Source organism: Dioscorea cayenensis, unplaced genomic scaffold (assembly GCF_009730915.1).
Source record: "Dioscorea cayenensis subsp. rotundata cultivar TDr96_F1 unplaced genomic scaffold, TDr96_F1_v2_PseudoChromosome.rev07_lg8_w22 25.fasta BLBR01000414.1, whole genome shotgun sequence".
NCBI classification, from domain to species: Eukaryota; Viridiplantae; Streptophyta; class Magnoliopsida; order Dioscoreales; family Dioscoreaceae; genus Dioscorea; species Dioscorea cayenensis.
This window is the reverse complement of record NW_024086805.1, coordinates 85,388-112,809: the sequence shown is the minus strand read 5'-3', so window position 1 is coordinate 112,809 and position 27,422 is coordinate 85,388. Positions and strand designations below refer to the sequence as shown.

Here is a 27,422-nt window from a genome sequence, read left to right as displayed (position 1 = left end):
ACCAAGATGGTTAAATATGAACAAAACAAAAGGTAGAGTTACCATTGAGTCCTAAATAGACGTCATTTTTATGTGATTATATAATTTAAGATAAACAAATATATATCAACTTGTAATTTTGAATTTATGGATGTGTTTAAAGATTGTAATATAATGTATAATTAATTTATTTTTATTATTATTTAAATTTAATTCGATAATTTGAACAACGGGTAAGCGGGTACCCTGCGGGTATACCCGTACCCTGCGGGTAAGGGTAAGGGTATGATTTTTTTTACCCTGAAGGGTACGGGTAAGGGTACGGGTATGGGGTAGGGGTTACGGGTACGGGTAAGGGTTTTGGCATACCCTACCCATACCCTACCCGTTGCCATCCCTATTTATCACTTGATTGTCATAATAAATGACCTTCTCCTGCGTCAGCTTATTAAAACTCTACTAATTAAAAAGATCAAGAAGCCAATGACCATAAATTAATGGCTTGTTAATGGCACTACGACAAAAGATTATTCCAAAGCAATCACATCATATGTTTACTCAAAAGAAGGTAATATTATCATTATGGGTGTCAATGATGGTACTCAAGAAAATCCCTTACTTGGAAGATGACAATTAACAAGGACATGTACGATGCTAATAAAGAAGATCTCATACTTGAAGGGTGTATAAAGCAATGTATTCCTCGTTAATTTGCTAACCTTATAAATGCAAGTCCCTTGTGCACTCAAAGGCCATCCTAGAACCAAATTAAATGACAACCTCCACAAGAGAATGCCATGTGATGGACATAAGTTCTGAACAAAATTCATGGGAGGACATCATTGGAGAGGAAATGAAGATATTCAACCCTAAGAAAGAGGAAGAGCAAAGAGATAAAATGTCAATATATCGCATACCCGCATTCCTCAAGTCGATGAAAAGCTCGCCCGTGTTAACACCTCAAGTTGTTTCTTTCGGTCCCTATCACCATGGCAAAGAAAAACTTGGAGTTGGTCGAAGGCTATAAAAAAAGGCACTCCTACATTTTCTCCAAAGAAATAAAAAGCCCCTCGGACATTTTATGAATGCGATCAAAGAAGTCGTGGAAGAGCTACAAGCACGTTATGAATTTTTAGAAGATAAATGGGAAGATGAAGCCGAATTCATAAAACTTATGGTCACTGATGGTTGCTTCATGTTGGAGGTTCTACGATTTGATAGTAAGTCCCCACAGACTCATCATACCCGTAATGATCCCATATTTAGTGTTGATGCAGCTCAACACAAACTGCCTTATATAAGGAGGGACATGCTTATGCTTGAGAACCAACTACCTCTTTTAGTTATCAAGGTGTTAATCCATGCAGAGAAGGCTGACCAGTGCTGCTCACGAATGGTACGTATCCGTATATATATATATGATCAAATATTTAGGATAATATGATGACACTCATGATTACACAGATCCTTTCGGACCTTTCATATGTACTATACATTACTTTTAATTAGATATGGGTCTTTTTTAAATAATAATAAAAATAATAATAATAGTATTACTGAATAGGAAAATTAGTTGTCAATAATATATATTATTACTAATAATTATGTATTTGACTATTTGTAGCTATGGGAATTTTTTTAATATAAGCATTATTTATTAATGACTTTAATATTGAATGTACATTCTTTTATGATATTGTTAAGATACCAAATATAATTTAATTCAAAAGAATAATTTATTATGTCAATAATATATATTATTAATTATAATTATGTATTTGTAGCTATGGGAATATTTTAATATAGGCACTATTTATTAATGACTTTAATATTGAATGTACATTCTCTTGTAATATTGTTAAGATATTGGATATAATTTAACTCAAAAGAATAATTTATTATGAGAAATTACTAGAATCAACTTAGTTATAATATAAAAAAAATTTATTCGTATGCATGGTAGAATTAAACAATTGTTGAAAGTTTACCTTTATGGTTATTTATATAGTTCAGCCTTTGACAGTAGTAAAATAGATGCATGCACAAATAAGTGACGAACTAAAATAAATTTGTTTAATTTATTAAGTGGCTCAATTAAAAGCAATAATATATTTTTTTTGGTAATATATTATTACGTAATTTTTAAGTAGCATTTGGTACGAGAGATAAAGATTTATAATATATTTATCGTTGATGGGTACGAGACAGAACAAAGTAACACTTTTGTCTCATCCCAAATGCACGTCCTATATAAAATCATATATTTTTATCATAAACTGGAGATAAATTTGTGACAATGTGGGATTAGCTAGTTTTTTCAATTTGACATGAAGAGTTTTGGAGGTCTTTTTATGTATATACACACACACATGTATCTTGTGCTATTGAGAATATCCACCCTTGAAAGCATACTTTAGATATATAATTTATCAAATCCCATTAGTTTTATATATCTATACAAATATTTCATTAGATTTATACGTACTTATCAAATCATTAGTATTTTATACATATTAATTTTTGCAACTAGAATGTTTTTTTATATTGACACATGTTGTGTATGACTTTTTGTCAACCAGGTAGATAGAGGTCGCATGCAAAACAAAGCTATTTCATAGCATTTAGATATGTTAAGCTATTCCTTTATATATACAGATATATGATGATGATGGTGATGATAATTTTTATTTTATTGAATGCTAAGAAAACCTTAATAAATTTTGTGGTGCGATATAAAGAATTTTAATTTTATTTTCTATAAAAATTATTTAATTTATTAAATAATTATATATTTAAAATAAATGTTTATTATTTGATGTTGGATTAACTATATTTACGTTATATTGTTTTTTAAAAAAAATTGTAAACAAAATTTAGTGTAAAATATAACATTATAAAACCTTTGACATTTGACATGCCAAATGATTCCTAGCCTAGTGGAAATAGCCTCATTACGAAATGCATTAGTGTAGGGATTTAAGAAGCATCATGTTCAAATCTTATTGGATGGAGGGGTGGTAATTAGGAATGTAAGTGGAGCAGGGAATCATTGTTTCCCTGGGGCTCCGCCTAGATGGGGAGGGGATTCCCCGAAACATCCCCCGCGGGGCGGAGAGCGGGGAAAAATTCCTCTCCGCCTAGCGGGGCGGGGGCGGGGGCAGAGAATGCTCTCCCGGCCCCGCTCCCCCGTGGGGATTCCCCAACAAAAAAAATATTATATATTTTTAGTATATTTATCAAAGATTATTTCAACATTAATATAATATTATATATAATCAATAAATATTTATTTGTTAATATTTTTTAGTTATTAATAAGTTTTAGTAAATATAACTTTCATATTTAATAGAAGCTTAATTTAAAATAACTGAGTTTAAATATAATTGTAACAATAAATTTGAAATAACGTTATATATTATTTATTTAGTGATAAATACTATTTTTTTCAATCCATTAAACATTTAAACTCTTGCTCATTAATTTATCATTATATTATAAAATGGACTCACAAATATTTCATACAACTTATTAACTATTTATATTTATATATTTTCATTAAAACATATTTATTTAATAACATCTTACATTAAAATTATTATATAATATATTTACAAAATTAAAATTCAAACTAATAAAATTAAAAATTAGTGTTACTCCAATATAATACTTGGAGATAATTATATGAAAATTTGTTTTAAAAATTTTAATCAAAACTTTTTATTTCTTGTTATAGATAAATATGTTATATTAAAATTAAAATTAAATTGATTAATTTATCAACTTTTATTGAAATCTCAATTTGTAAGTAAAACATCTCTTATGAAATCTCAACTTGTAAGTAGAACATTTCTTATGAAATCCCAACTTCCGCAGTTCCCCATCTTCAATTCTTCATATCATCAATTACTTCGTTAGTTTGTTGTTTTCTCATACATTAAATAACACTTATGGCGGAGAATATTTTGTTTATTTTTTTTTAATTTTATGTATGATGTGTTACATGTGTAATTAGAAAAAACAATTGGTGGGATAGGGATTCCTCGACCCCATGGGGATCCTCACGAGGGACAGAGTAGGGGGAATTTCTCCCCTGCGGGGAATTTTGAGGCGGGGAATCCTCGTCTCGTGGGAAACGGGGATAGGGGAAGCTTGTGCCATTGAGTAATAATTCATGGACTAGATGATTAATTTCTAATTGTTATCCACACCATTGATTATATTGCGCTTGTCACATTTTTTAATAAAAAAATTTTAAAAAAAGCTTTGACCTTTGACGTTCACACTTTATCAAGCCCATCACAAACAATAAAATCTCTTATATATGTATATATATATATATATATATATATATATATATATATATAGTTTTATTTCATCATGCATGTGTCGTTACTTTAGACTATTATTATATAATGTCTATGCTGTTAAATGTTACTTTAAAATTATTACTCACCTAAAAATTATTTATTTAACTAGTACACCGACCAAGAAATCAACAATCTAGTGTTCAAGTATCTGAGAATGGAAAAAGACATGAAAGACAAAGTCCCAACCTTAGGATTACACATTCTTGACTTATACAGAACAGGCATGATCCAATCCCATGCCGGAGGAAAAGGCATAGAAACACAACCACTACCAACTGCAAGGAAGCTACATGAGTCAGGAGTAAGTTTCAGGGCATTTAAAGCAGACGAGGGGAAGAAGATCAAGGACATAAGCTTCAAAATTAAGTGGCACCCTCAATCTGCCACCCCTCACCATTGATGACTCCACGGAGTCCACCTTTCTCAACCTCATGGCATTCGAGCACCTCCATGTCAGCCTCCAAAATGAGGTTACGTCCTACGTTTGCTTGTTGGATGAGTTAAGTGACTCGGCAGATGATGTGCATTTGCTCAGCTCCAACAAAATCATCCGTAACGCGGTTGGGAGTGACCAGGCTGCTGCCAATCTTCTCAACAGTCTTACTAAAGAAGCCATACATGATCACACCAGTACAATCCCAGATATTAGGAAAAAAGTGAAGTTTTACAGTGATGGTAAATGGAACAAATGGTTGGCTACCCTCAAGCAAATATATTTCGACACACCTTGGAAGACTCTTGGTGTTATTGCTGCTGTGGTTCTACTGTTATTCACTTTTGTTCAAACTTTCTATGCAGTTTTTGGCTACCACCATCCCTCAGGCTCACACAACTAGTCCGAGCAATCTCTGCGTCGCTTTCTGGTTTACATCAGATGATCGGTTTATTAGATCGACTTCCCAGATTGATTTCAGAAGACAATTTGATCAAACTATCTGGTATATAAACATTTTTCAGTTATATATGCGTGTGATTTTTCTCTGATGATTCGATTTCGGCCATATGGGCCTTTATTTATTTGTTTTTCTACTGAAATATATTTTCAGACAATAATTTATTTATTTGCATCATTATCAAAAAGAAATTTTAATTGTTTCTGGTTTTTATAATTTTTTACCCTGACATTATTATTTTTAAAAATCTAGTCTTTGACTTTAGCTTGCACTTGTGTGAGGCTCAAGCTTATGTCAGTTCTTAATATTAGTAACACTAATTCACATATCGATTTAGTTGTGAAATGTCGATTGTCAGATTGAATTCTTTCATTAGTCCAGCTATGTGGTGTTGAGTATTTTTTTTACAGCTGAAAAGTACATTTTAGATGAAACCGAAGTATAAAGACAAAATAATTTTACTACTACTACTAATACTACTACTACTGCTACTACTACTACTAATAATAATAATAATAATAATAATAATAATAATAAAATTAATAAAATATTTAAAATATATACTTACCATTTTAATAATTTTCAAGTTAATAATAATAATTTTAATTTCAAATAATGTTTTCTATTTTAATAATAATTTTTGAAAAAAAAAGTTTAAAAAACACAAATAAGCTATTTAAATAATTATAAAAGAGATAAGAGGCTAAAATGCACAAAATCAGTAATTTTCTTAATAAAATACTCATCAATAACCAATCAGCATTATATTGACTGGATATTGATATGATGGCTCTAGAGCCATTTTGATAAATAAACCGACCTTAAATACATTTTGACAATATTACAATTTATTAAAATCTTTCCCCTTCCACTTGGATAATGAAAGGCTCTTATCCATCAATATGTATAAAGAATTTTAGCTTATTGATTGAACTGTTTGGAACCGATTGACACAATACAATCAGATCGTTTAATTTGGATCCACTTATCCATCAATATATATATATATATCTCCACAGTACAATCTGCTCGTCTTCACTCACCTTTAGAATCCTTCAATGACACAAAGAAGACACATGCCCATAGATCATATCACAGCTATGTTCCCATGCCCTTTCACTTTAATGTGGGCCTGTAAGTTACACTGTCTAACAAAATATTATTCCAAAGCAGCAAAATGGCCCATCCTGCAAAAGCAGTAAACCAATGCAAGACATGAACAAATGCTCAAAACAAGGTCCCTTACTTGAATAGTTTATAAAGCGATGAATTCCCTAGAACTCTTGTCATCACAGTTAATTTGCTACACAAATAAATACAACTCCTTGAATGCACTAATAACGTCCAGCATTGTTTCCATGGCCTGTCAAGAAAACTATGTTGTGGATATTGTGGAGGGACAACACCAAAAATGTTGGATATCAAACATCCAAGATCAAGTGAAGAATTACAGTCGTGATGAAGCCGACAAGAAATTTTAAAAAACCTCCATATATCGCTTGCCCGCATTCGCCAAGAATAAGAAGGAGAAAGCGTTCACACCTCAAGTCGCCTCTTTCGGCCCTTTCCACAATGGTAACCCCAACTTGAAGCGGATCGAGGACTACAAAAGACATGTACTTGTGCATTTCCTCAATAAGGTTCGCGTTCCGCTGCAATGTTTTGTGGATGCAATTGAAGAAGTCGTGGAGGAGCTGCAGGGGTCCTATCACGGACTGGAAGAGCAATGGACGAGGGACATAGACAAGTTCATTAAGCTTATGATCATGGATGGTTGCTTCATGCTTGAGCTCCTGCGTCTTGACCAAGAAAATGGTGATCAGACTTATCCTGATCATGATCCTATATTTACTTTCCATGGAGCTCACAACAAACTGCCTTATATAAAGAGGGACATGCTCATGCTTGAGAACCAACTTCCTCTCAAGGTTCTCAAGGTGTTAATTGATGTGGAGGCTGGCCAAGCTGGTGCAAGGACGGTATGTGTTTGGAATCATGTTAATTGACTTTCCTATATTTGAAATTTAGAAGAACTTCATTTTATGGGGAAAGATTAGAGTAATCATTGCTATCATCTGACTCATATTCTACTAGTATACAGCAACAATTCATTGTTTCACCATTTCTTTTCACAAGTCTGTTATAAGTGCATTGTTTCTGTAATTAAGAATTCTTCAAAAATTTTCTATTTGATTATAAGCGATCTTGCTAAATTATAACGACTAAGAATAATTTTGTTGAGATCAGCATTTTAATTTCCAAATTTACTTATATATATATTTATATATATCTTTCCACTATTCATAAAAGTTGGTAATTTTTAGGTTTCCTTTTTTTCAGAAAAATCCTATAAACTAGTGAGTTCTCTAAATTAATATTGTTCAGCTTATGTAAATTATTAAGTGCCCATACATCCATAATTTTCATAAAAATCAATATACATGTTTGCTAACATTTGTTACACAACAGACAGAAAAATATATCAATCAACTTGTGCTCAAGTTTTATTGGGGAAATCCGGAATGTAAAACAGAAAAACTAGGACTACATGTGCTAGATGTATACCGACAAAATATGATCAAAACTATTGACACAACCCGTTCATCATCAAGTCCACCTAATGGCCCAAAAAATGACCAAGAAGGGGTATTCACAGCAACCAAGCTCCGGGAGCGCGGTGTCCGATTCAAGAAGAGCAAAACAAACAGAATTGAGTTCAACACCGCTACTGGTGTCCTCGAACTTCCTTCTATTATGATTGATGATTCTGCAGAATGCACATTCCTGAACCTGATGGCCTTCGAACACTTGCACGTCGGAGAAGGAAATGAGATAACTACATACATTTGCTTCATGGACGAGCTCATTGACTCAGCCTTGGACGTGCACCTGCTCAGCGCAAAGGGCATAATAGTAAATGCGGTAGGCAGTGAGGAGGAAGTTGCCGAAATCTTGAACAGTCTCACAAGGGAAGTTATTTCAGATCCAAGGGGAGGATTTAAAGTTGCTCGGGAAAACCTAAAAGTTTACAGTCAGAAGAAAAGTAACATGTGGAAGGCCAGTTTGAAGCACACACATTTCAGCAACCCATGGTCTGTAACTGCACTTTTTGCTGCCACTCTACTACTTGTTCTCACTATTATTCAGACTGTTTACGCTGGGCTGAGCTACCACCACTGAAAATAAACTTATATATGTTGTCTTTAACATGTGTGTTTTTTCTTTACTTGTTTGCATGGGTTTAACTTTTATGTACTTTATTTGGTCAGTTTTTTTTTTATTATCTGTTAATTTTTTTTATTGGTGTCATTGACTTTTTATATATAGTTTGAAATTCCGGGTTCTAGAGAAATTTATATTAGTAATAAATATAGTGCTTATTAAGACAAAATCTTTAATGAACAAACTTTTTTTTTCCAAGCATAGAGATAAAATATGACTAATCTTCGGAAGTAAATTCTTTAAATATATATATATATATATCTTAAATCTAATCTTGTCTTGTTTTGTTATGTAATTGCATGTCACAACATTTTTTTAGAGAAGATCACAATTACATGAATCCAAAGATGTTGGCCAAGATCATTAAAGGTAACATGATCGAAGGAATTGGATTTTCAAGGTGCCGACATGCTGATTATCTGCTACCCATGGGTCATTGATGCTAGAGCCAAGAAACTTAAGACCAATTTTATTTGACAATGGAGATAGATTCTTTAAGCTTAATTCTTTTTTACTTCTGCAGTGACCAAAAGAAGAAAAAAAACGCAATTAATTTTTATTTTTATCAAAAATATGCTGGAGCATAAAGAAACTATAGATATGATTATTTCATTAGAGCCAAATATTCTACACAATGTTCTTAATAACCTATGTATTCCATATGGGGTGTTCAAATTAGATTTTGAGAGAAATTATAATCAATTTCTTTGGAAAATGGGTGACTCAGAATATGTAGCTGATGATAGGAACTCTGAAAGAGGAAGTCTAGATCTATAACCATTTCTTCAATCTGAGATAACAAGGATGCTCAAGAAAAGAAAAACTTATGAAATGAAGAGAATGTTGTGTTAAAGCATAAGCAAGTTCACTCACTGAATACATTCAAAACAACTGAATATAAAGATACATAATATGAGTGCCAGTCAAGCATCTCACAAGATACATGATAATACAACAAACATTAAACAGTCATGATTCAAAGTGAACCATTCCAAACAGCATACAAACAAACACACACATATAATTGATCAAGGTTGCCTCTACTGTTCTTTAGTCTTCTCAACAGATACCAGCACTGAATTCTCGCCAATTCTCTGATCAAACACCAACATGCTCCCCTTGATCAGAGCATTCACAAACACCCAAGGCATCTCGAAAATACACAAACTTTTGATATGATAGAGCCTTGGTAAATATATCAGCAAGCTGTTCATTGGTTCCACAATGAATTAGATCAATTTGATCATCTTTCACTAGATCTCTGATGAAATGATAACGGGTGTCAATATGTTTTGTTCTTCCATGATGTATTGGATTTCTAGCAATTTGAATGGCTGATTTGCTGTCACAATATATCACTGATGCACTGGTTTGCTTCTCATATAAATCATCCATTAACCTTCTTAACCAAACTACTTCACAGGTCGCAGAGGTGAGTGCAATGTACTCAGCTTCAATACTCGAAAGTGCAGCAATGGTTTGCTTCTTCGAGCTCCAAGCAATGACTGCTGATCCAAGAGAGAAACACCAGCCTGATGTGCTTCGCCTGTCATCAATGTATCCACCCCAGTCGCTGTCCGAATGGCCTTGCAATGCCAAACCATCTATTGTTTTATAGAGCAAGCCATAATTCAGAGTGCCTTTCACATACCTGAGTATTCTCTTTAATGCTCCATAGTGATGAGATGAAGGAAAGCTCATGAACCGTGACATAGTGGACACAACAAACATGAGGTCTGGTCTAGTGTGAGTGAGATAGAGCAATCCACCCACAATTCTTCTGTATTTTGTGGAGCAGACTTTCTCTGAATCATCATGTAAGTGAAGATGCTCATTTGTATTCATTGGAGTTGTAGCTGAATTGGAATTTTCCATTCCAAACTTGTTTAATAGATCAACTGCATATTTGTGCTGAGACACAAACAGACCATCATTCAATTTTCTCACTTCTAATCTGAGAATATACTTCAACTCCCCAAGATCAGACATATCAAACGTCTTCATCATCACCTCCTTGAATTCTTTCAACATTACTTCAGAAGAACTCGTATAGACGATGTCATCAACATATAAACATAACAGCAATATTTCACTGTCTCCTTACTGCTTTTTATAGACTGTGGGTTCATTCTCACTTCTCTCAAAACCCAATTGAATAAATTGTGCATCAATACGACTGTACGAAGCTCTGGGGGCTTGGCGAAGTCCGTAAAGAGCTTTTCTAAGCTTGAACACCTGATTCTCCTCTCCTCCAATGATAAAACCTTCAGGTTGTTCAACAAAGACCTCTTCTTTTAGTTCACCATTCAAAAAGGCAGTCTTGACATCCAGTTGAAAAAGCTTCCATCTTCGCTGAGCTCCAATGGCAAGGAAGAGACGTACAGTCTCCATTCGAGCAACGGGAGAGAAGATCTCGTCAAAGTCTTCACCTTCCCGTTGGGCGTAGCCTTTTGCAACAATACGAGCTTTTCTCCTCAACAAAGACCCGTCTGGATTGAACTTCGATTTGAATACCCATTTTAGACCGATTACCTTTTTGTCTTCAGGTAGAGTCATCAACTCCCATGTTTTGTTCTTGTGAATGGCCATCATCTCTTCGTTCATGGCTTCAATCCACTCAGGATTAGATTTTGCTTCGTCGTATGTCACAGGATCTGCAGTGATTAGTGCAAACGAGCACGAAGAGTAAATATATGGGAGATTTTTATACCTCGCCTGTGCTCCGCCGTTACTGGTTGTTTTCGATGAGAGAGTTTGAGATTCAGTGTTGAGAGGATGATAAGTCATGGGCCGTTGATCTGATAATTCAAACGGTTGAGATTCGCTCACATTATCCTCTTCCAAGTTAGAAAAGGGCACATAAACTGAGGTTGCTGAGTTGAAGAGCTTAGACCAATCCCAACGTTTGTTCTCAAAAAAGTGCAGATTTCTGCTGACGTGTACGCGGTTTGTATCCGGATCCAGCACCCGATAGGCTCTCGAATTCTCACAGTAGCCAATGAAGACGCAAGGTGATGACTTGGCTTCAAGTTTGCTCCGTTGACTGGAGTTAATGTATCTGTGCACGAGACAACCGAATACCTTAAAGAATTTAACCGCTGGTTTTGACCCGGTCAAAGCTTCAAATGGAATCTGACCCTCCACTGCTCGAGTCAACGAGCGATTGAGTAAGAAGACCACTGTTGTAATTGCTTCTCCCCATAGCTCCGGCGGCATTCCGACGTCCAACAGCAATGTACGTGCCATCTCTACAACTGTGCGATTCTTTCTCTCTGCGACGCCGTTCTGCTGGGGTGTTCTCGGAGCAGTGAGCTGGTGGAAAATCCCATTAATATTGCAGAAATCCTTGAATTCTTTGGACATGAATTCTCCTCCCCTATCTGTTCGGAGAGCTTTCACTTGCAGAGAGAACTGCTTCTCTACTAAGGATTTGAATATCTTGAAGTGTTGTAATGCCTCTGACTTCCTTTGCAGAAAATAAGGCCAACTATACCTTGAATGGTCATCAGTTAACAACATGAAATAAAGATTACCTCCAATGGTTGGCCTCTTCATTGGTCCGACAAAATCACCATGGATCAACTCAAGCGGAACACAAGCACGAGTGGCCACACCTCTAGGAAACTCTTTTCTGGTTTGTTTTCCAAAGGAACAAGCTTCACATGGATCAATATCAACAATTGGTGACAATCCTAGCACCAACTTCTCATCATGAAGTTGCTTCAGTGTCTTTGAATTAACATGACCATACCTCTTTGTGCCAGAGATGTGATGCATCATGTTGTGCCTTGAGAGCATAGCTCACATTCTCAGCAGCTAGTGGAAAAAGTCTTTGCTTTGTCATGTGTACCTGTGCTATAATATCCTTTGAATTTGTCTCACTGATAGTGCAAATTCCTTTGGAGAAGTTCACATCATGACCAGTATCCATTAGTTGTCCCACACTTAACAGATTATATGTTAAGTTGGGCACTAATTGGACCTTTGTGAGAGTAATCTGCCTGCCCGAGCTTGCACCCAGAGGGATAGACCCAACACCTTCAACTTGAAGGGGTTTCCCATCTCCAAGCCTGATAATCTTGTTTGTTGTTGATTCAAAAAACTGAAACAAAGCTTTCTCTCCTGTCATATGATTTGAACAACCGTTGTCAATGAGCCATGTTCCTCCATCTTCATTCACAGCATCATCGCCAATGGCCATGAATACAACTCCTTCTCCATCTTTGTCTTTGCTTTCTTCTGCAACATTAGCCTCCTTGTTTCTATACCAACATTGAGCCTTTACATGCCCAAATTTCTTACAAATAAAACATTGAACTCCTTTGTACTATCTTGCATTGTTGCTTGAACTCCCAACATCTGTGATTGATCATCCACCGATTGTGTTTCTTCCTCATCCTCTTGCTCTTCCTCTGAAGAAACCTCGGCCTCTACCTCTCCCTCTGTTGCTTTGATCTCCAAATTGAGAACTTTTAACATGGAGGGCTTTCTCTTCTTCTGGTTCACTTGAGATATCAAGGATAGACTCATGATTTCTCAATGAACCACTGAGTTCATCAATGCTAAGAGTACTGAGATTATTGGCTTCAATGATAGAATATACTACTTGTGAGAACCTTGGGGTGAGGCTTCTCACTATCTTGCTTACAACTGCTTTCTGTGGGAGTGTCTCTCCCATCACTCGAATTTTATATACTACATCTAGCACTCTACTGATGTAGTCTTGAATCTTCTCTCCATTCTTCATCTTTAGAGCATCAAATTCTCTTTGGAGTGAGTGTAGTTAAACTGTGAGATTCTCTGTGCTTCCTTGAAACTCCTTCTTGATGGTCTCCCAAGCCTTCTTTGCAGTCTTGGCTTCAGTGATCCTGATAAGGATCCTCTTGTCAAGAGCTTGTTGGATGAGAAAAAGAGCCTTTGCATCTTTCTTCATGCTCTCATTGATTTTATTCCCATCTCCTTCTTCACTGAAACCTTTCTAAACGAGGTTCCAGAGATCTTTAGACCGAAACATGGTCTTTATCATCAAGCTCCACAGATTATAATTTTCACCATCAAAGAGGGGGACATTAGGATCTCTAGAAGAAGAACTAGCCATCTCTGATACCACTGATAGGAACTCTGAAAGGGGAAGTCTAGATCTATAACCATTTCTTCAATCTGAGATAACAAGGATGCTCAAGAAAAGAAAAACTTATGAAATGAAGAGAATGTTGTGTTAAAGCATAAGCAAGTTCACTCACTGAATACATTCAAAACAACTGAATATAAAGATACATAATATGAGTGCCAGTCAAGCATCTCACAAGATACATGATAATACAACAAACATTAAACAGTCATGATTCAAAGTGAACCATTCCAAACAGCATACAAACAAACACACACATATAATTGATCAAGGTTGCCTCTACTGTTCTTTAGTCTTCTCAACAGATACCAGCACTGAATTCTCACCAATTCTCTGATCAAACACCAACAGCTGAAAGAATTCCATATTTTAGACGTGCCAGGAAAGAGTAGTTTACAGATTCTTCCATTGCATGGGAAAGTGTAATGAATTATCCTAGAACTTGATCAAGGAAATTCAACAATAGAGAAAATATCTCAAAATTTGAATTGCAATCAACTTTCCAATGAATTCAATGAGAGTTTCTGCCAAGAAACACCAAAATGCATCTAATAATTCTCAGAATAGGAACCAATGATGGGAATTAAGCAACAATCTCAATTGATTAATAGCAAATAAACAATTCCCAAGCTTGTTAGATTTAAGGAGAGTAACCTAAACAGAACAAAAATTGCAATCACACAAGACGCCAAATTTTTACGTGGAAAACCCTTAAATCAAGGACGAAAAACCACGGGTCTATCTTGACCAAGCCAAGCTCCACTATGATCAAATTCAGGGTACAAGAGAGTCTCAAGAACGAGCACAAATCAGAAAAATACAACTTGATTAAAACAATAGCTAAAACAAGCTATATTAGAAGCAAAAACAATATTCTGTAGCTTCTGTTCTGACCCGTCATATCTCGAGCTAGGAAAAGCCAAATCACAAACCGTTTGGTGGAACTCAAGCTCTACAAGTCCTAAACGTGCCCACAAAATTTCAGCTCAATCGGACTTCGTTTGACCCTCCAAACACCAGCTTGAAGTTGCTGCCCCTGTCAAATCCGAACCTGAGAAAATCTGCAATTTTTCTCTTTGCGGCTACTGTATCTCTCTAGATTTTTCACTCTCTTAACCCTAATATGATGAAAAAAACTTAATAAAGTGAACCCTAATGGGCTTGGACCATTTGGGCTTATCTCCACATAAGAAGAGAGCCCAAAACCCAACAACCAACAACACCAATTTACCAGTCTTAGATGCAAATCCACCAGTTCATCAACATATCAAGCAACAAGTAAACATTTCTCCAATATAAACCAAATGGAAAGAAACTGAGCTCACAGAGCTATAGATCGGTTGAAAAGGAACGGGAAAATGAAGATAACTGGGAATCGCTTCACTCTTGATTGGACCCGCAGGAGAAGATCACCAGAGAAACCCCACACAGGCCTAGAATTTTCTCTCTTCTTGCTTGCCTTCTTCTCCACTCTCCTTTAGTTTATATATCTCTTGTCCACGTAGGCGTAACCACTTTGTGAGAAGTTGTGCCTCTTCCTTTACTGCTATAGGGCCAGCTGTCTCCTGTAACGAATTCTTCCAGCCTCTGATTGAGCCGTCTCACACGCCCTCTTCGTCACCCAACCATCTTCCTTGTTGCCTCGTCAGCTGTTGCGCTGGAATAAAAATGCTTAGCTGACTCATCCAACGACCTCCTGTGCACGTGACGTTCTTTTAAATTCTTCTCCCCGCCTTTGTCACAGCTTGGCACCCTTTTTTCAATTAATCCCTAACAGAAAGTCTACAACTATGAATTCTAATATGTCTAGTTCTTGTTGCCCATGCTAGATACTTTTTGTATTTTTAAAATTTATTGCACTACTTTTAGATTGTTTAACAAATATGGTTTATCTACATTATTAATACAAATGTTGTAATAAAATAATATAAATAAGATTATAGGATACCCATGTGGCTAACCTATAATTCTTGTGTTCTAATTAAAAAATGCTCCCTCAATTAATAAGCTAATTGATATAATTTATTCCAATCAATGATCTTAGTTCCAAAGTTTGACAACATATGATAAAATTGCTAATTGTTATTAGAAGTATTCAGGTTCATCTGAGTGTAGCATTCAAACATTAGATACTTGCACGGGACTCAAGTGCATGTTACTAGAATTACTCACAGTTCATTTTGATTCAAGTTTTGAAAAAATTGCAATTTAAACCTAATCAAGAATTGAACTTGATTTAAGTTTGATTTGCTTTAATTTTTAATCTAGACCTGATTCAAATTTTAAATTCTAAATCAAACAATTATAGCCCGTAATTATGGGCTTTAAGATGTTTCACAATCAGTCTTTTCAGCCGCATTTATGCATGTTTGTCAACTTAAAACTCAGAGATGTAAACATATTTTCCTCTCAATTTTCAGCATGTAACATTTAATCAGCTCAAAGAAAAAAAAAAGGGATATTAATGGGATAATTAATTATTTTTCCATGTCAATTATCTCAGACAAAGAAGAACAACCATTTGCACAAGCCAATGAAAAGATAAAGACTAAAGTAGAGCTAAATTTTATTCCCTTTAAGATCATGTAGATAGAAGATAAATGAGCTAGATGGGATGAGCCCTTTTTTTGTATTTTTAATTTTTAATAAAATAGATAAATTAGATTTATTAAGTATAACAACACGAGCACAACAAAATAAGTAATAAAAAAGAATTACATCAAAAATCCACTTAGACATATTTATTGAAAGTTGATTTTATAACTTGTTATACTATTTAATATAGAATGTATTTAAACTCGGTTATCATTATATTAGAATATCTATTTAAAAACGCAAACTATGATAGTTAAAAAATGGGGATAAAAATACTATTGCAGATACCTTTATAAAATATACCCATCTTGGGTTATGCTATTTATCTCAAAGCACCAACAAATGATTTCATTATTGACCAATAATTATAATCAAATTAATAGCATAGAGAAAAACAGATTCTCACTTAAAAGGCTATTAATACAATGATTCCACCCATAACAAACTAGTAAGATAAATTACTTTATAAGATAGTTTGATTACCTCTCTTTTTTTCTTTTTGAATAAAGTGGATGAACCACTAATTTATTAAATAAAGAAGTAGAAGTACAACAAAAAAGACAGCTAAAAAAGAAGATAGGCAGTCGTAGATTGAAAAACAGTACCCTCACCAGAAGTTAGTAAAGAGCTAGGAAAGGAAGAAGGAAAGAAAGAGAAACAGAAAATGAAGGTAGCGAGACTAGTGAAGGCAACCGACTGGTGACACAGGCCTGTCTTGACTGCAAAATGAAGGGGACTACTCTTGATCTGTGGTGTGCTCTAAATCGCCAGGAAAATCTGTGACTTTGGCGTTCATGAAATCGAGGGAACGCTTAATCCTTTGCGAAGCTTCAGAAAGGGATTGCTGATGAGCCTGCGAAGCTATGGAAAACCAGGAAAGGAGTGTGTTAGCCACTTTGCGAATAATAGTAAGGTAAGATAATGCATTCAAATGAAAAATGCGGCTATTTCTTTCTAGCTAGATGTGCCAGAAAATGGCTCAAACACTAAGGTCCCACAAAAGTATGAGATTTAGCTTCTAAGGATGGAATCCAAGATGTCCATAAGCTAGAAATGGAAGAAGGAATCATGGATGAACCAAAAACATGAGAAAAAAAAATTCCATAAATGGTCCGAGTAATCACAATTGATAAACAAGTGAATTACAGTTTTCGAGGCTCTGTGACATAGGACGCAAGTGTCATTAGCGTTATGATTGCGTCCATATTTGGAAAGGTTTGTGAGTGTAAGTATTTTATCTTCCCAAACAAGCCAACAGAAAAGTGTAATTTTTCTAGGAGAGTGAATTTTCCAAAATTGAGGGTAGAGTGGACAACGAGCTCCTCCATCGATTAGAAACTTGTAGAAGGACTTAACTGAGAATGATCCACTTTTTTCCAGAGACCAGGTAGATAGGTCATCCTGGTCCCAGGAATAGGCCGGTATAGATCTCAAGATAGGTGATAGATCATTTATTGTAGCTGTGTGAAAAAAACATTCAGGGTGACTAATATTTTGAGAGAATTGTCTTAGAGTAATCCATGGATGGATACAGTCGTTAAAGAGATTAGGCCATTGATCTTTCAAAGAGTGTCCATTGTACCATCTGTCAAACCAAAAAGAAGTGTTGGATCCACTGTTAATAGATTTAGAAAGGCATAAACGAAAAACGGGTAAGGAGTCGTGAATTCCAGCCCAAAAAAAAAGATTTATTTCTGGGCGCTGAATGATATAGAGTGCCAGGATGATTAAAAATGTTGTAGTTGGTGTTGATTATTTTGGCCCAGAAGCTATTAGGGTTGGCTATGATCTTCCACCACCATTTTCCTAGTAGTGCACGATTGAATTCCTTAAGATCGAGAATACCCCAACCCCCCATAATTTTAAGTCGACAGATTCTTTTCCAAGCAACCAGTCTAATTCCTTTAGAGCCAAGATCTGGCCCTTTCCAAAGGAAGTCTCTGCGAATCTTGTCTATTTGAAGTATTACCCAAGCTGGGAGCTTGAAAATTGACATCCAGTAAACTGGAATAGTGGAAAGAACAGAGTTGATAAGAGTAAGACACCCACCAAGTGAAAGGTAAATTGCTATCTAGGAAGAAAGACGAATACGAATCAGACCAATGAGGTTTGTCCAATCTTGGTCTTTAAAAAAAACAACAACTATTACATACATTTGTCATTTGCAAAAAATAGAATTTAGTTTTTCAAGACTTGAAAATGAAGAAAGATGATTACTTAATGAGAGTTTTGTTATCAAAGTTTAGCTTATTAGGCCAGTGATCAATTAACTTAGTCTTGTCAAATCAATATATATATATATGGATATTCTGAAAAGTGTATATATCATGCAATATGATATAAAATTGAACTCAACCTACTTATCATGAGGTGATTTTTTCTCTCTACTAACAATAAATCTACAAGAAATAGATTGAAAAAAAAAATTAGCAAAGGTTTTGGAAAAAAATATTAGAAAAGGTTTTAATTTTTTTTAAGTGGATAAACGACAAACATGCATTACTAGAGAAAAAATACATAAAAACATTCTACTAGAGGTGAAAACAGACAAGGTACAAAAAAAAGAAAAAACAACAAAAAAACAACAACCAAGAGGAAATTAAGAAACAAGAAATAAAAACAAAGATAGAAAACAGGATAATAGCCCCTAACCAAGCTAGGGACATGGCAGCGAGCAACCCGAAGGAGCCCGCTCTCTACTCTATTGAGTTCTCATCGTCGACTCCAATGCTTGGTTGTGGTAACTGTTTTTTCTAACTTATCTTTTTTAGTTTCTGAAACTGTAGCAATTCATGAAAAAAATATATAAATGATCTTGACAATAATTTTTTTATTTATTATTTTTTTTGAATAAAGTGGATAAACCACTAATTTATTAAAAAGAAGGCAACAGAGGAGTACAGTAGAAAAGGTCGCGAACAAGAAAAGTCTAAAATAAAATAACAAACTGAAATCCTCACCAGGGATGAGGAAAAACAGTGAGCAAAATCAAGACAGAAAAAAAGCTAAAAATGAGACAAGTCGGGACGGCGAAGTCAACCGTCTGAGACACAGGCCCTCGCCCAAAGAATAAGGATAGGAGGACTACTCCCGATCGAGCAGTGCACCGAATCGCCGATGAAATCGGGTGGGTCTAGTGCCCGTGAAGTTGAGAGAGCGCTTGATCCTCCGGAGTGGCCTCCGTGGTATCCTCGATGAAGGTTCTCTAAATCGTTGAAAGCCAAGAAAGCAGCATATTAGCAGACTTGTATAAAATTGAAATAATAGGTAGGCAAGTAAGGTTAAAAATGCGATTGTTTTGTTCAAGCCAAATATTCCAAATTATGGCTCTAGAACAGAGGTCCCCCAGGTTCCGACGAGAGGAAATTAATGAGGGGATCCAAATGGTCCAAATATTAGATACTGAGGATGGGGAAGACTCAATATCAAGGTTTTGTTTGAAGAAGGACCAAATACGCTCCGCATATTTGCAATCAAGAAAAAGATGTTCCACTGTTTCCGAGTTATTATGACAAAGAATGCATGTGTCAGTGGCATTAGGATTACAACCTTTTTTGAATAGATTGTCAAGAGTAAGAATTTTGTTTTCTCTGACCAACCAGCAGAATAAAGTGATTTTGCTTGGGGATTTGGATTTCCAGAAATGAGAATAAAGTTGACTTCGAAGCCCTCCGTCAATTAAGAAATTGTAGAATGATTTGACAGAGAAAATGCCATTTTTTTCGAGTGGCCAGGAATAAGAGTCCTCTTGGTAATTTATGCATGTTCGGAATAAGAATCTTGACAATAATTGAAAAAAGTGCAAAGAATTTGTTATGAAAAATGCATTCATTCCATTCTAACCATGCGCATGTGGGTTTAAATATTCATGCACAATTTCTTATGCGCATTTGGGGCTTTACTAGCTACTTTCAGATGCTCCGAGTTTTAGTCTAGTAGATGCTAGCTAGTAAAATATTGCTCTGAATCTCATTCATAAAAGATCCTGCCACCAATTTTATAGAAGTTCAAATTAACATCTATCTCAAACGTTATAATTTTAATCACACAAGATAAAATTTCAACTAATAACAAGGCCCCATAAGAGTTCTACTGTCACTTTGGAAGACTATTATTTTAAGTTTTAACTCGAAACCAAAAGCAACTTTTCTTTAATTAAATTATATAGCACAACATGGTTATCAATTTATTGTTATTTATTCTAAAACCAGTAACAAATACAATATTGTTGTTTGTATGTTTTGTGTGCTTATTTTGTGTAACCGTTTTTGTTTATGCTTCACCTTGCTCTCAGTTTCTCATTAGGTTTGCAGGTTTTTGCTTTTTGTGGTTTATTAAAAAAAATAATACAATATTGTTCAATCACTTAATTGTAATAATAAATGACCTTCTCTGCCAACTTATTAAAAACTACACTAAAAGATTATACAGCCAATGACAATCAATGGCTTGTGAATGGCACTACCACAAAAGGTTTTTCCAAAGTAGTCACATGATTATAATCACAAGAAGGCCCCATCAAAAACATGAAAGATGGTGCTCAAGAAAATCCTTTACTTGGAAGAAGACAATTAACAAGGACATGTCCAATGCTAATAAAGAAGATCTCTTACTTGTAGGGTGTATAAACCAGCTAGTGTTGTCCTTGTTAATTTGCTAACCTTATAAATGCAAGCCCCTTATGCACTCAAAGCCATCCTTGAACCAACATGACAACCTCTACAAGAGAATGCCATGTGATAGACTTAAGGTCTGAACAAAATTCATGGGAGGGCATCATTGAAGAAGATATGAAGAGATTTGACCCTAAGAATGAAGAAGAGCAAAGTAAGACAAAGTCGATATATCGCTTACCCTCATTCTCCATGGACTAGTTGTTGGCACTTTTATGATTATATTTTAACTCCAAAACGAAAAGTATTCTTAATTAAATTAGATAGTATGAGGTTCTTATAGTTATCAGTTTATCGTCAATTTATTTTAAATCAGTCAAGAACACCTCGTTCTATCACAATTAATTGTCATAATAAATGATCCTCTGTGTCAGCTTGTCAATAACTGCACTAAAAAGATCAAGAAACCAATAACCATAAATAGCTTGTGAATGGCACTACGACATAAGATTTTTCCAAAGCAGTCACATGCATGCATGATTAATCAAAAGAAGCCCAATGAAAAGCATGAAAGATGGTGCTATAGAAAATCCGTTACTTGGAAGATGAGGATTAACAAGAACATGTCAGATGCATGCTAATAAAGATGATCTCTTACTTGAGGGGTGTATAAAGCAGTGTATTCCTTGTTAATTCTAACCTTACAAATACAAGCCCCTTGTGAAGTCTAAGCTATCCTTGAATCAACATGACAACCTCTACAAGAGAATGCCATGTGATGGACATAAGGTCTGAACAATATTCATGGGAGGACATCATTGGAGAAGAAATGAAGAGATTTGACCCTAAGAATGAGGAAGAGCGAAGGAAGAAAAAGTCAATATATCGCATACCCGCATTCCTCAAGTTGATGAAAAGCTCGACCGTGTTAACACCTCTAGTTGTTTCTTTTGGTCCCTATCACCACGATGAAGAAAACTTGAAGTTGCTAGAAGGCTATAAACAAATGGCACTCCTACATTTTCTCCATAGGAATAAAAAGCCCCTCGGACATTTTATGAATGCTATCAAAGAAGTCGTGGAAGATCTGAAAGCACATTATGAATTTTTAGAAGAGAAGTGGAATGATGAAGCCGAATTCATAAAACTTATGATGATTGATGGCTGCTTCATGTTAGAGGTTCTACGTTTCGATAGTGAGTCCCCAGAGACTCATCATACCGCTAATGATCCCATATTTAGTGATCATGCATCTCAACACAAATTGCCTTATATAAAGAGGGACATGCTCATGCTTGAAAACCAACTGCCTCTTTTAGCTATCAAGGTGTTAATCCATGCAGAGAAGGCTGACCAGCGCAACTCACCAATGGTATGTATCTATATATGTATTGTTAAATATATTTAACTTAATAGCATGGAACTTGTGATCGATTAAGCTTATTATTATTATTATTTTTTTGAATAATAGACGACAAGTGCCATTTTTATATGAATATAAACAGTATCGAACAGTACTAGAACCCGGATGTCCAGTGTATGTACAGTATGAGAATAGTATAAAAATCCCGTATGAACAGTATAGTAAATAGTACTGTTGGGGGAGAGATTTGAACCCATAGGAAAATTATTTGTTAATAATATTATTTATTATACTCATAATTATGTTAATTATTTGTTAATGATTGTATCAGTGAATATGTACACTTTTATGTTATAATTAAGGTACTCAATATATTTTAACTCAAAAGAATATTTATAGTAAGAAATTGATAATATTGACTTAGTTAAAATAAATGATTTTTGTTTATTGATGTTGTTGTGAATCTATACTTTATGATTCTATAACTTAATTTTGAATGATGCAAATAGATGAATGCCTACTAGAGATGGCAACGGGTAGGGTATGGGTAGGGTATGCCAAAACCCTTACCCGTACCCGTAACCCCTATCCCATACTCGTACCCTTACCCGTACCCTTCAGGGTAAAAAAAATCATACCCTTACCCTTACCCGCAGGGTACGGGTATACCCGCAGGGTACCCGCTTGCCCGTTGTTCAAATTATCGAATTAAATTTAAATAATAATAAAAATGAATTAGTTATACATTATATTACAATCTTTAAACACATGTCCATAAATTCAAAATTACAAGTTGATATATATTTGTTTATCTTAAATTATATAATCACATAAAAATGAAGTCTATTTAGGACTCAATGGTAACTCTACCTTTTGTTTTGTTCATGTTTAACCATCTTGGTTTTTGTTTAAAATTTTTTCATATATCTACTATTTATATTTTATTTAGCTTCAAATTTTATAAATATCTAGTAAGATTTTGAATATAAAAAACATTATAAGTAATTCTCATAAGTTATATCCAATTGATTTTTTATTAGTATCTTATTTTTCAGGATGTTCTTATAATTTATAGAATAAATTATTATAACATTATTTTTTATATTTGTTTATTTTTTAATTTAATTATGATTCTTAATATATATTTAAAATTCAATTTTGATAATATTATCAAATATAAATATAGAAATTAAATAAAATTTAAAATAATATATTAAGAGAAAATTTGAAGTATTATTTTCAAATTAATTACCATGAAAATAGATATTGAGTAAATTATGAGTAAATGTTTAGTTTAATAAAAAATTATATATATATATATATATATATATATATATGATAGGGTAAGGGTACGGGTACGGGTTTTACCCTGCACCTCTTCAACGTGGGGTAAGGGTAAGGTGCAGGTAGGGTAGGGGCATACCTCACCCGATCTCGCACTGCCAAAAACTAACGGGTATTTTCACTTTACCAGTAGCCCGTGCACGTCAAAGAGGGTAATACCCTCTTTGACCGGGTACGGGTACGGGTATACCCGTCGGATAGGGTACAAATTGCCATCTCTAATGCCTACATGAGATACGAATTAAAATGAATGTGTTGAATTTATTAAGTGGGTTTAATTAAAAATAATAATTTTTTTATTGTATATATGTAATATTTAGGTAGTATTTGATTTAGTTAAGATAAAGTTTGATGTAATACATTTATTTTGTTTTTGGTGGATATACATGGTAGAACAAATAAATAATTTTATATTATCCCTGTAGTTCCATTGAATATAATATGATAGATTTTTATCTAATGATGTTGATAAATTTAACACATAAGAAGGTAGTATATTTTTCCAATTTTATACTAAAAGCTTTCCGACTCTCTATATATATAACTACATGCATCATGTGCGCGCAGTTAAGTATATTTACCCTTCAAAAATATATGTTCCATATATATATATATATTTATATTTGATAAGTAGTTTTACTTCATTTGGTCTTGTTACTTGGTATATAACGCCTATGCTGTCAATTAATGCTAGCTACTTAACATCATTGATTAGTACTTAGGAGTGATTTATTTACCCAATACGTACAGACAGACAGGGAGATAAACAACAAGGTGTTCAAGTTTTTGAAAATGGAAGACATGATTGACAAGACCTCAACCCTAGGACTCCACATTCTTGACTTATACAGAAAAGGCATGATCAAAACCTCTATAGATGATAGTACTAAATCACCTCAAAATAAAAAAGAAGAACTACTCATTTCTAACTCACAAGGCAAAGGCACAGATCTAGATGATCATATCCATAAAACAGCTACAATAAAAGGCGATGCATCAATGCCGACAGCAATGAAGCTCCATGAGTCCGGAGTAAGATTCAAGAAATCCTCAACCGACAAGATCAACGACATATGCTTTGATAAAGGCATTTTCAAGCTCCCACACCTCATCATCGATGACTCCACGGAGTCCATCTTCCTCAATCTCATGGCCTTCGAGCACCTCCATGTTGGCCTCGATGATGAGGTTACGTCCTATGTTTGCTTCATGGATGAGTTAAGTGACTCGGCTATTGATGTGCATCGGCTATGCTCCGACAAAATCATTCATAATGCTGTTGGAAGTGACCAGGTTGCTGCAGAAATTCTCAACAGTCTCACTAAAGAGGTCATTCATGATCCCACCCGCAAATTTGGAGAGATTCGGACCAAGGTGAAGGAGTACAGTGAAAGGAGATTTAACAAATGGTTGGCTAGCCTCCTGCATATATATTTTCAGACACCTTGGACTACCATTGGTCTTATTGCTGCTGTGGTTCTTTTGATACTCACCTTCGTTCAGACATTTTATGCAGTTGCTGCTTACCACTTTCCAGAAAAACCAACTTGAGTTATTCATGTCTGTCTTCTGTTATGCATTCTGTTGATCATTTTTTTATTAGATGGACTAACCAGATGGATTTGGGGAGACAAGTTGATGAGTGTCTGGTGTATATATAAACTTTTTTTTTTCTTTTTGAGTTTTGTGTGTGATTACTTTGTCACGATTGGATTTCGGCCCATTTTAATGTGTGAAATTTAAGGGTGCTTATTTATTTGTTTGTTTGTTTATTGAAATATAATTATAGATTGTTTATTTACATACCGAGCAAAATAAATTTTTATTACTTTTGGTTTATTTTTGAACTTAAAAAAAAATCCGATTTGAATTAAATCATTAAATTATTAAATAAATTAAAAAAATGATAAATACTAAATCTTACATGTGTTATAATTTTAACTTATCTTTTTAATAAATATGTGATTTATCCACTTTTCTCAAAAAAAAAAAAATTAACTTATTCTATTTATAAATGGGTGTGATAATCTCTAATTCGGATTGGGGGATGAAAAGTGTTTTACCATGTCTCCTGCAGTTGCATTTAAGATTTCTAAACCAATCTCAAGGAAATAATTTTTAGCTTCAAATTTATTAATCCTATATTAATTAGATGCAAACATCTTGTCACCAGTCAACCATTAGATAGCCCAATGGTATGACACCAAAGTGTAAAACGGGAGGTCATGGAGATTCTTATATTATACACTGTACATCTGGACTCCAATACTGTTCAGTACTGTTTATATTCATAAAAAAAAAAGACGCTTGTCACCTATTATTCCAAAAAAAATAATATCTCATCACCATTACTTGATTAAGTTGTTCTCCGACCCGGTAACTGTATTAAAGTAGTATATTTAAGCATGCCAATCATTCATTAAAAACTACCATTCACTAAAAACTACATTTCTTCCCTCTTAATTGGTGTTCATCCTGACCATATATTTCTTTCATTCTGCATTAAAACCTCTACCCGACTGTAAAGAAATTAAAGTAGACACATGCCCATGAATCATATCACAGCTGTGTGCCCATATTCTTTTACTTTTATATGTCCCTCTAAGATAAAGATACACTGTTTAACAAAATGTTATTCCAAAGCAATCAAATGGTCCATCGAATTAAAAAAAAGCAATGAACATTCCACAAGCCATAAAATAAATGATAAGGAGGTCGGTTGCTTGAGTAGTCTATAAAGTCATGCATTTCCTATATTCTTTCCATCCAAAATGTGCTATAGTAATAAATATTCTTCTCTAAATATATTAATTAGCCTTTTGATTTATCGTAATCTTACATCTATACATATATTTAAAGTAAATGTATAATCTGCTACGAGAGGATTTCAAGGAAAATTTTAAATTTTCTTAAGAATTTCTCTTATTGCATTTAAGTTGTATTAAATGTGATATTAGTATCTATATATTTAAAATAAATATATAATCAGCTACAGAGGGTTTCAAGGAAAATTTTAAATTTTCTTAAGAATTTCTGTTATTGCATTTAATGTGATATTAGTAATGGAAGGTGTTTAATTTTATTTATTTGTTTGCATTAAATGTTCCATTATATATTCCAAACAAACTATATATATATATATATATACTATTAAAGTAGATGTATAATCTACTCCGAGAGCGTTTTATGAAACAATTTTGATTTTTTAATAATATTTAAGTTTTTATTTATATTACTTATAATATTAATAATTAAAAACATTAATTACACCTAATTATATATAAAAAATGTCAATAAAACCTTTGAAATCCAAAGTATAAAATAGTTTCTATGGTAGGAGTTGTTTAATTATATTATTTTATATATGATATTGCCTCAAAACTCTTCACAAAATTTAAAAACCTCCGATGCGAAGTCGGGGAAAATACCTAGTACTATTAAAGTTAGATGTATAATATGCTCCCAGAATGTTTCAAGAAACAAATTTAAATTCTTTTATTACATTTAATTTTTTATTTATATTAGTCATGATATTAATAATAGAAAAACTTTAATTGTACTTAATTATTTATGCAATAAATATCAATAAGACCTTTGAAATCCAATATATACAACAACTTCTATTGTAGGAGTTGTTTAATTATATTATTTTTTATAATATGCTCCCAAGATATTTCAATGAACAAATTTAATATTTTTATATTACATTTAAGTTTTTATTTATATTACTTATGATATTAATGATTGAAAACTTTAATTGTATTTATTTATACAATAAATTTTCCATAAGACCTTTGAAATCCAAGATATATAACAGTTTTTATTTTTTATACATGATATTTCCTCAAAACCCCTGATAAAATTTTAAAAACTCTGATACAAAACGGGAGAATGCATAGTGATATATTAAAGTAA

At 33.8% G+C, this 27,422-nt stretch overlaps 2 protein-coding genes and 1 pseudogene across 2 annotated transcripts; all 3 read left to right on the top strand.

The window, feature by feature from the left end:
• Positions 1-930: 930 nt before the first annotated feature.
• LOC120254302 lies at positions 931-5,407 on the top strand (annotated as a pseudogene).
• Positions 5,408-6,723: 1,316 nt separating this feature from the next.
• LOC120254300 (UPF0481 protein At3g47200-like) lies at positions 6,724-8,465 on the top strand (the record flags this gene model as incomplete). Its single annotated transcript, XM_039262424.1, has 2 exons — positions 6,724-7,218; positions 7,709-8,465. Coding segments are annotated over 2 exons (1,206 nt in total), but the record flags the coding sequence as incomplete, so codon positions are not given.
• Positions 8,466-21,516: 13,051 nt separating this feature from the next.
• Positions 21,517-25,308, top strand: LOC120254298 (UPF0481 protein At3g47200-like). The gene is made up of 2 exons (XM_039262422.1): positions 21,517-22,172; positions 24,258-25,308. Exons 1-2 carry the CDS (start codon positions 21,549-21,551, stop codon positions 25,056-25,058), a joined length of 1,425 nt encoding a protein of 474 aa, XP_039118356.1. The 5' UTR covers positions 21,517-21,548; the 3' UTR covers positions 25,059-25,308.
• Positions 25,309-27,422: the final 2,114 nt, after the last annotated feature.

Bases quoted from the DNA above. Each gene is read 5' to 3' on its own strand.
- LOC120254298 (XM_039262422.1), top strand. From the start codon at position 21,549: ATGACAACCTCTACAAGAGAATGCCATGTGATGGACATAAGGTCTGAA. The intron at 22,173-24,257 runs GTATGTATCTAT...CAATACGTACAG, and splicing joins ACCAGCGCAACTCACCAATG to ACAGACAGGGAGATAAACAA.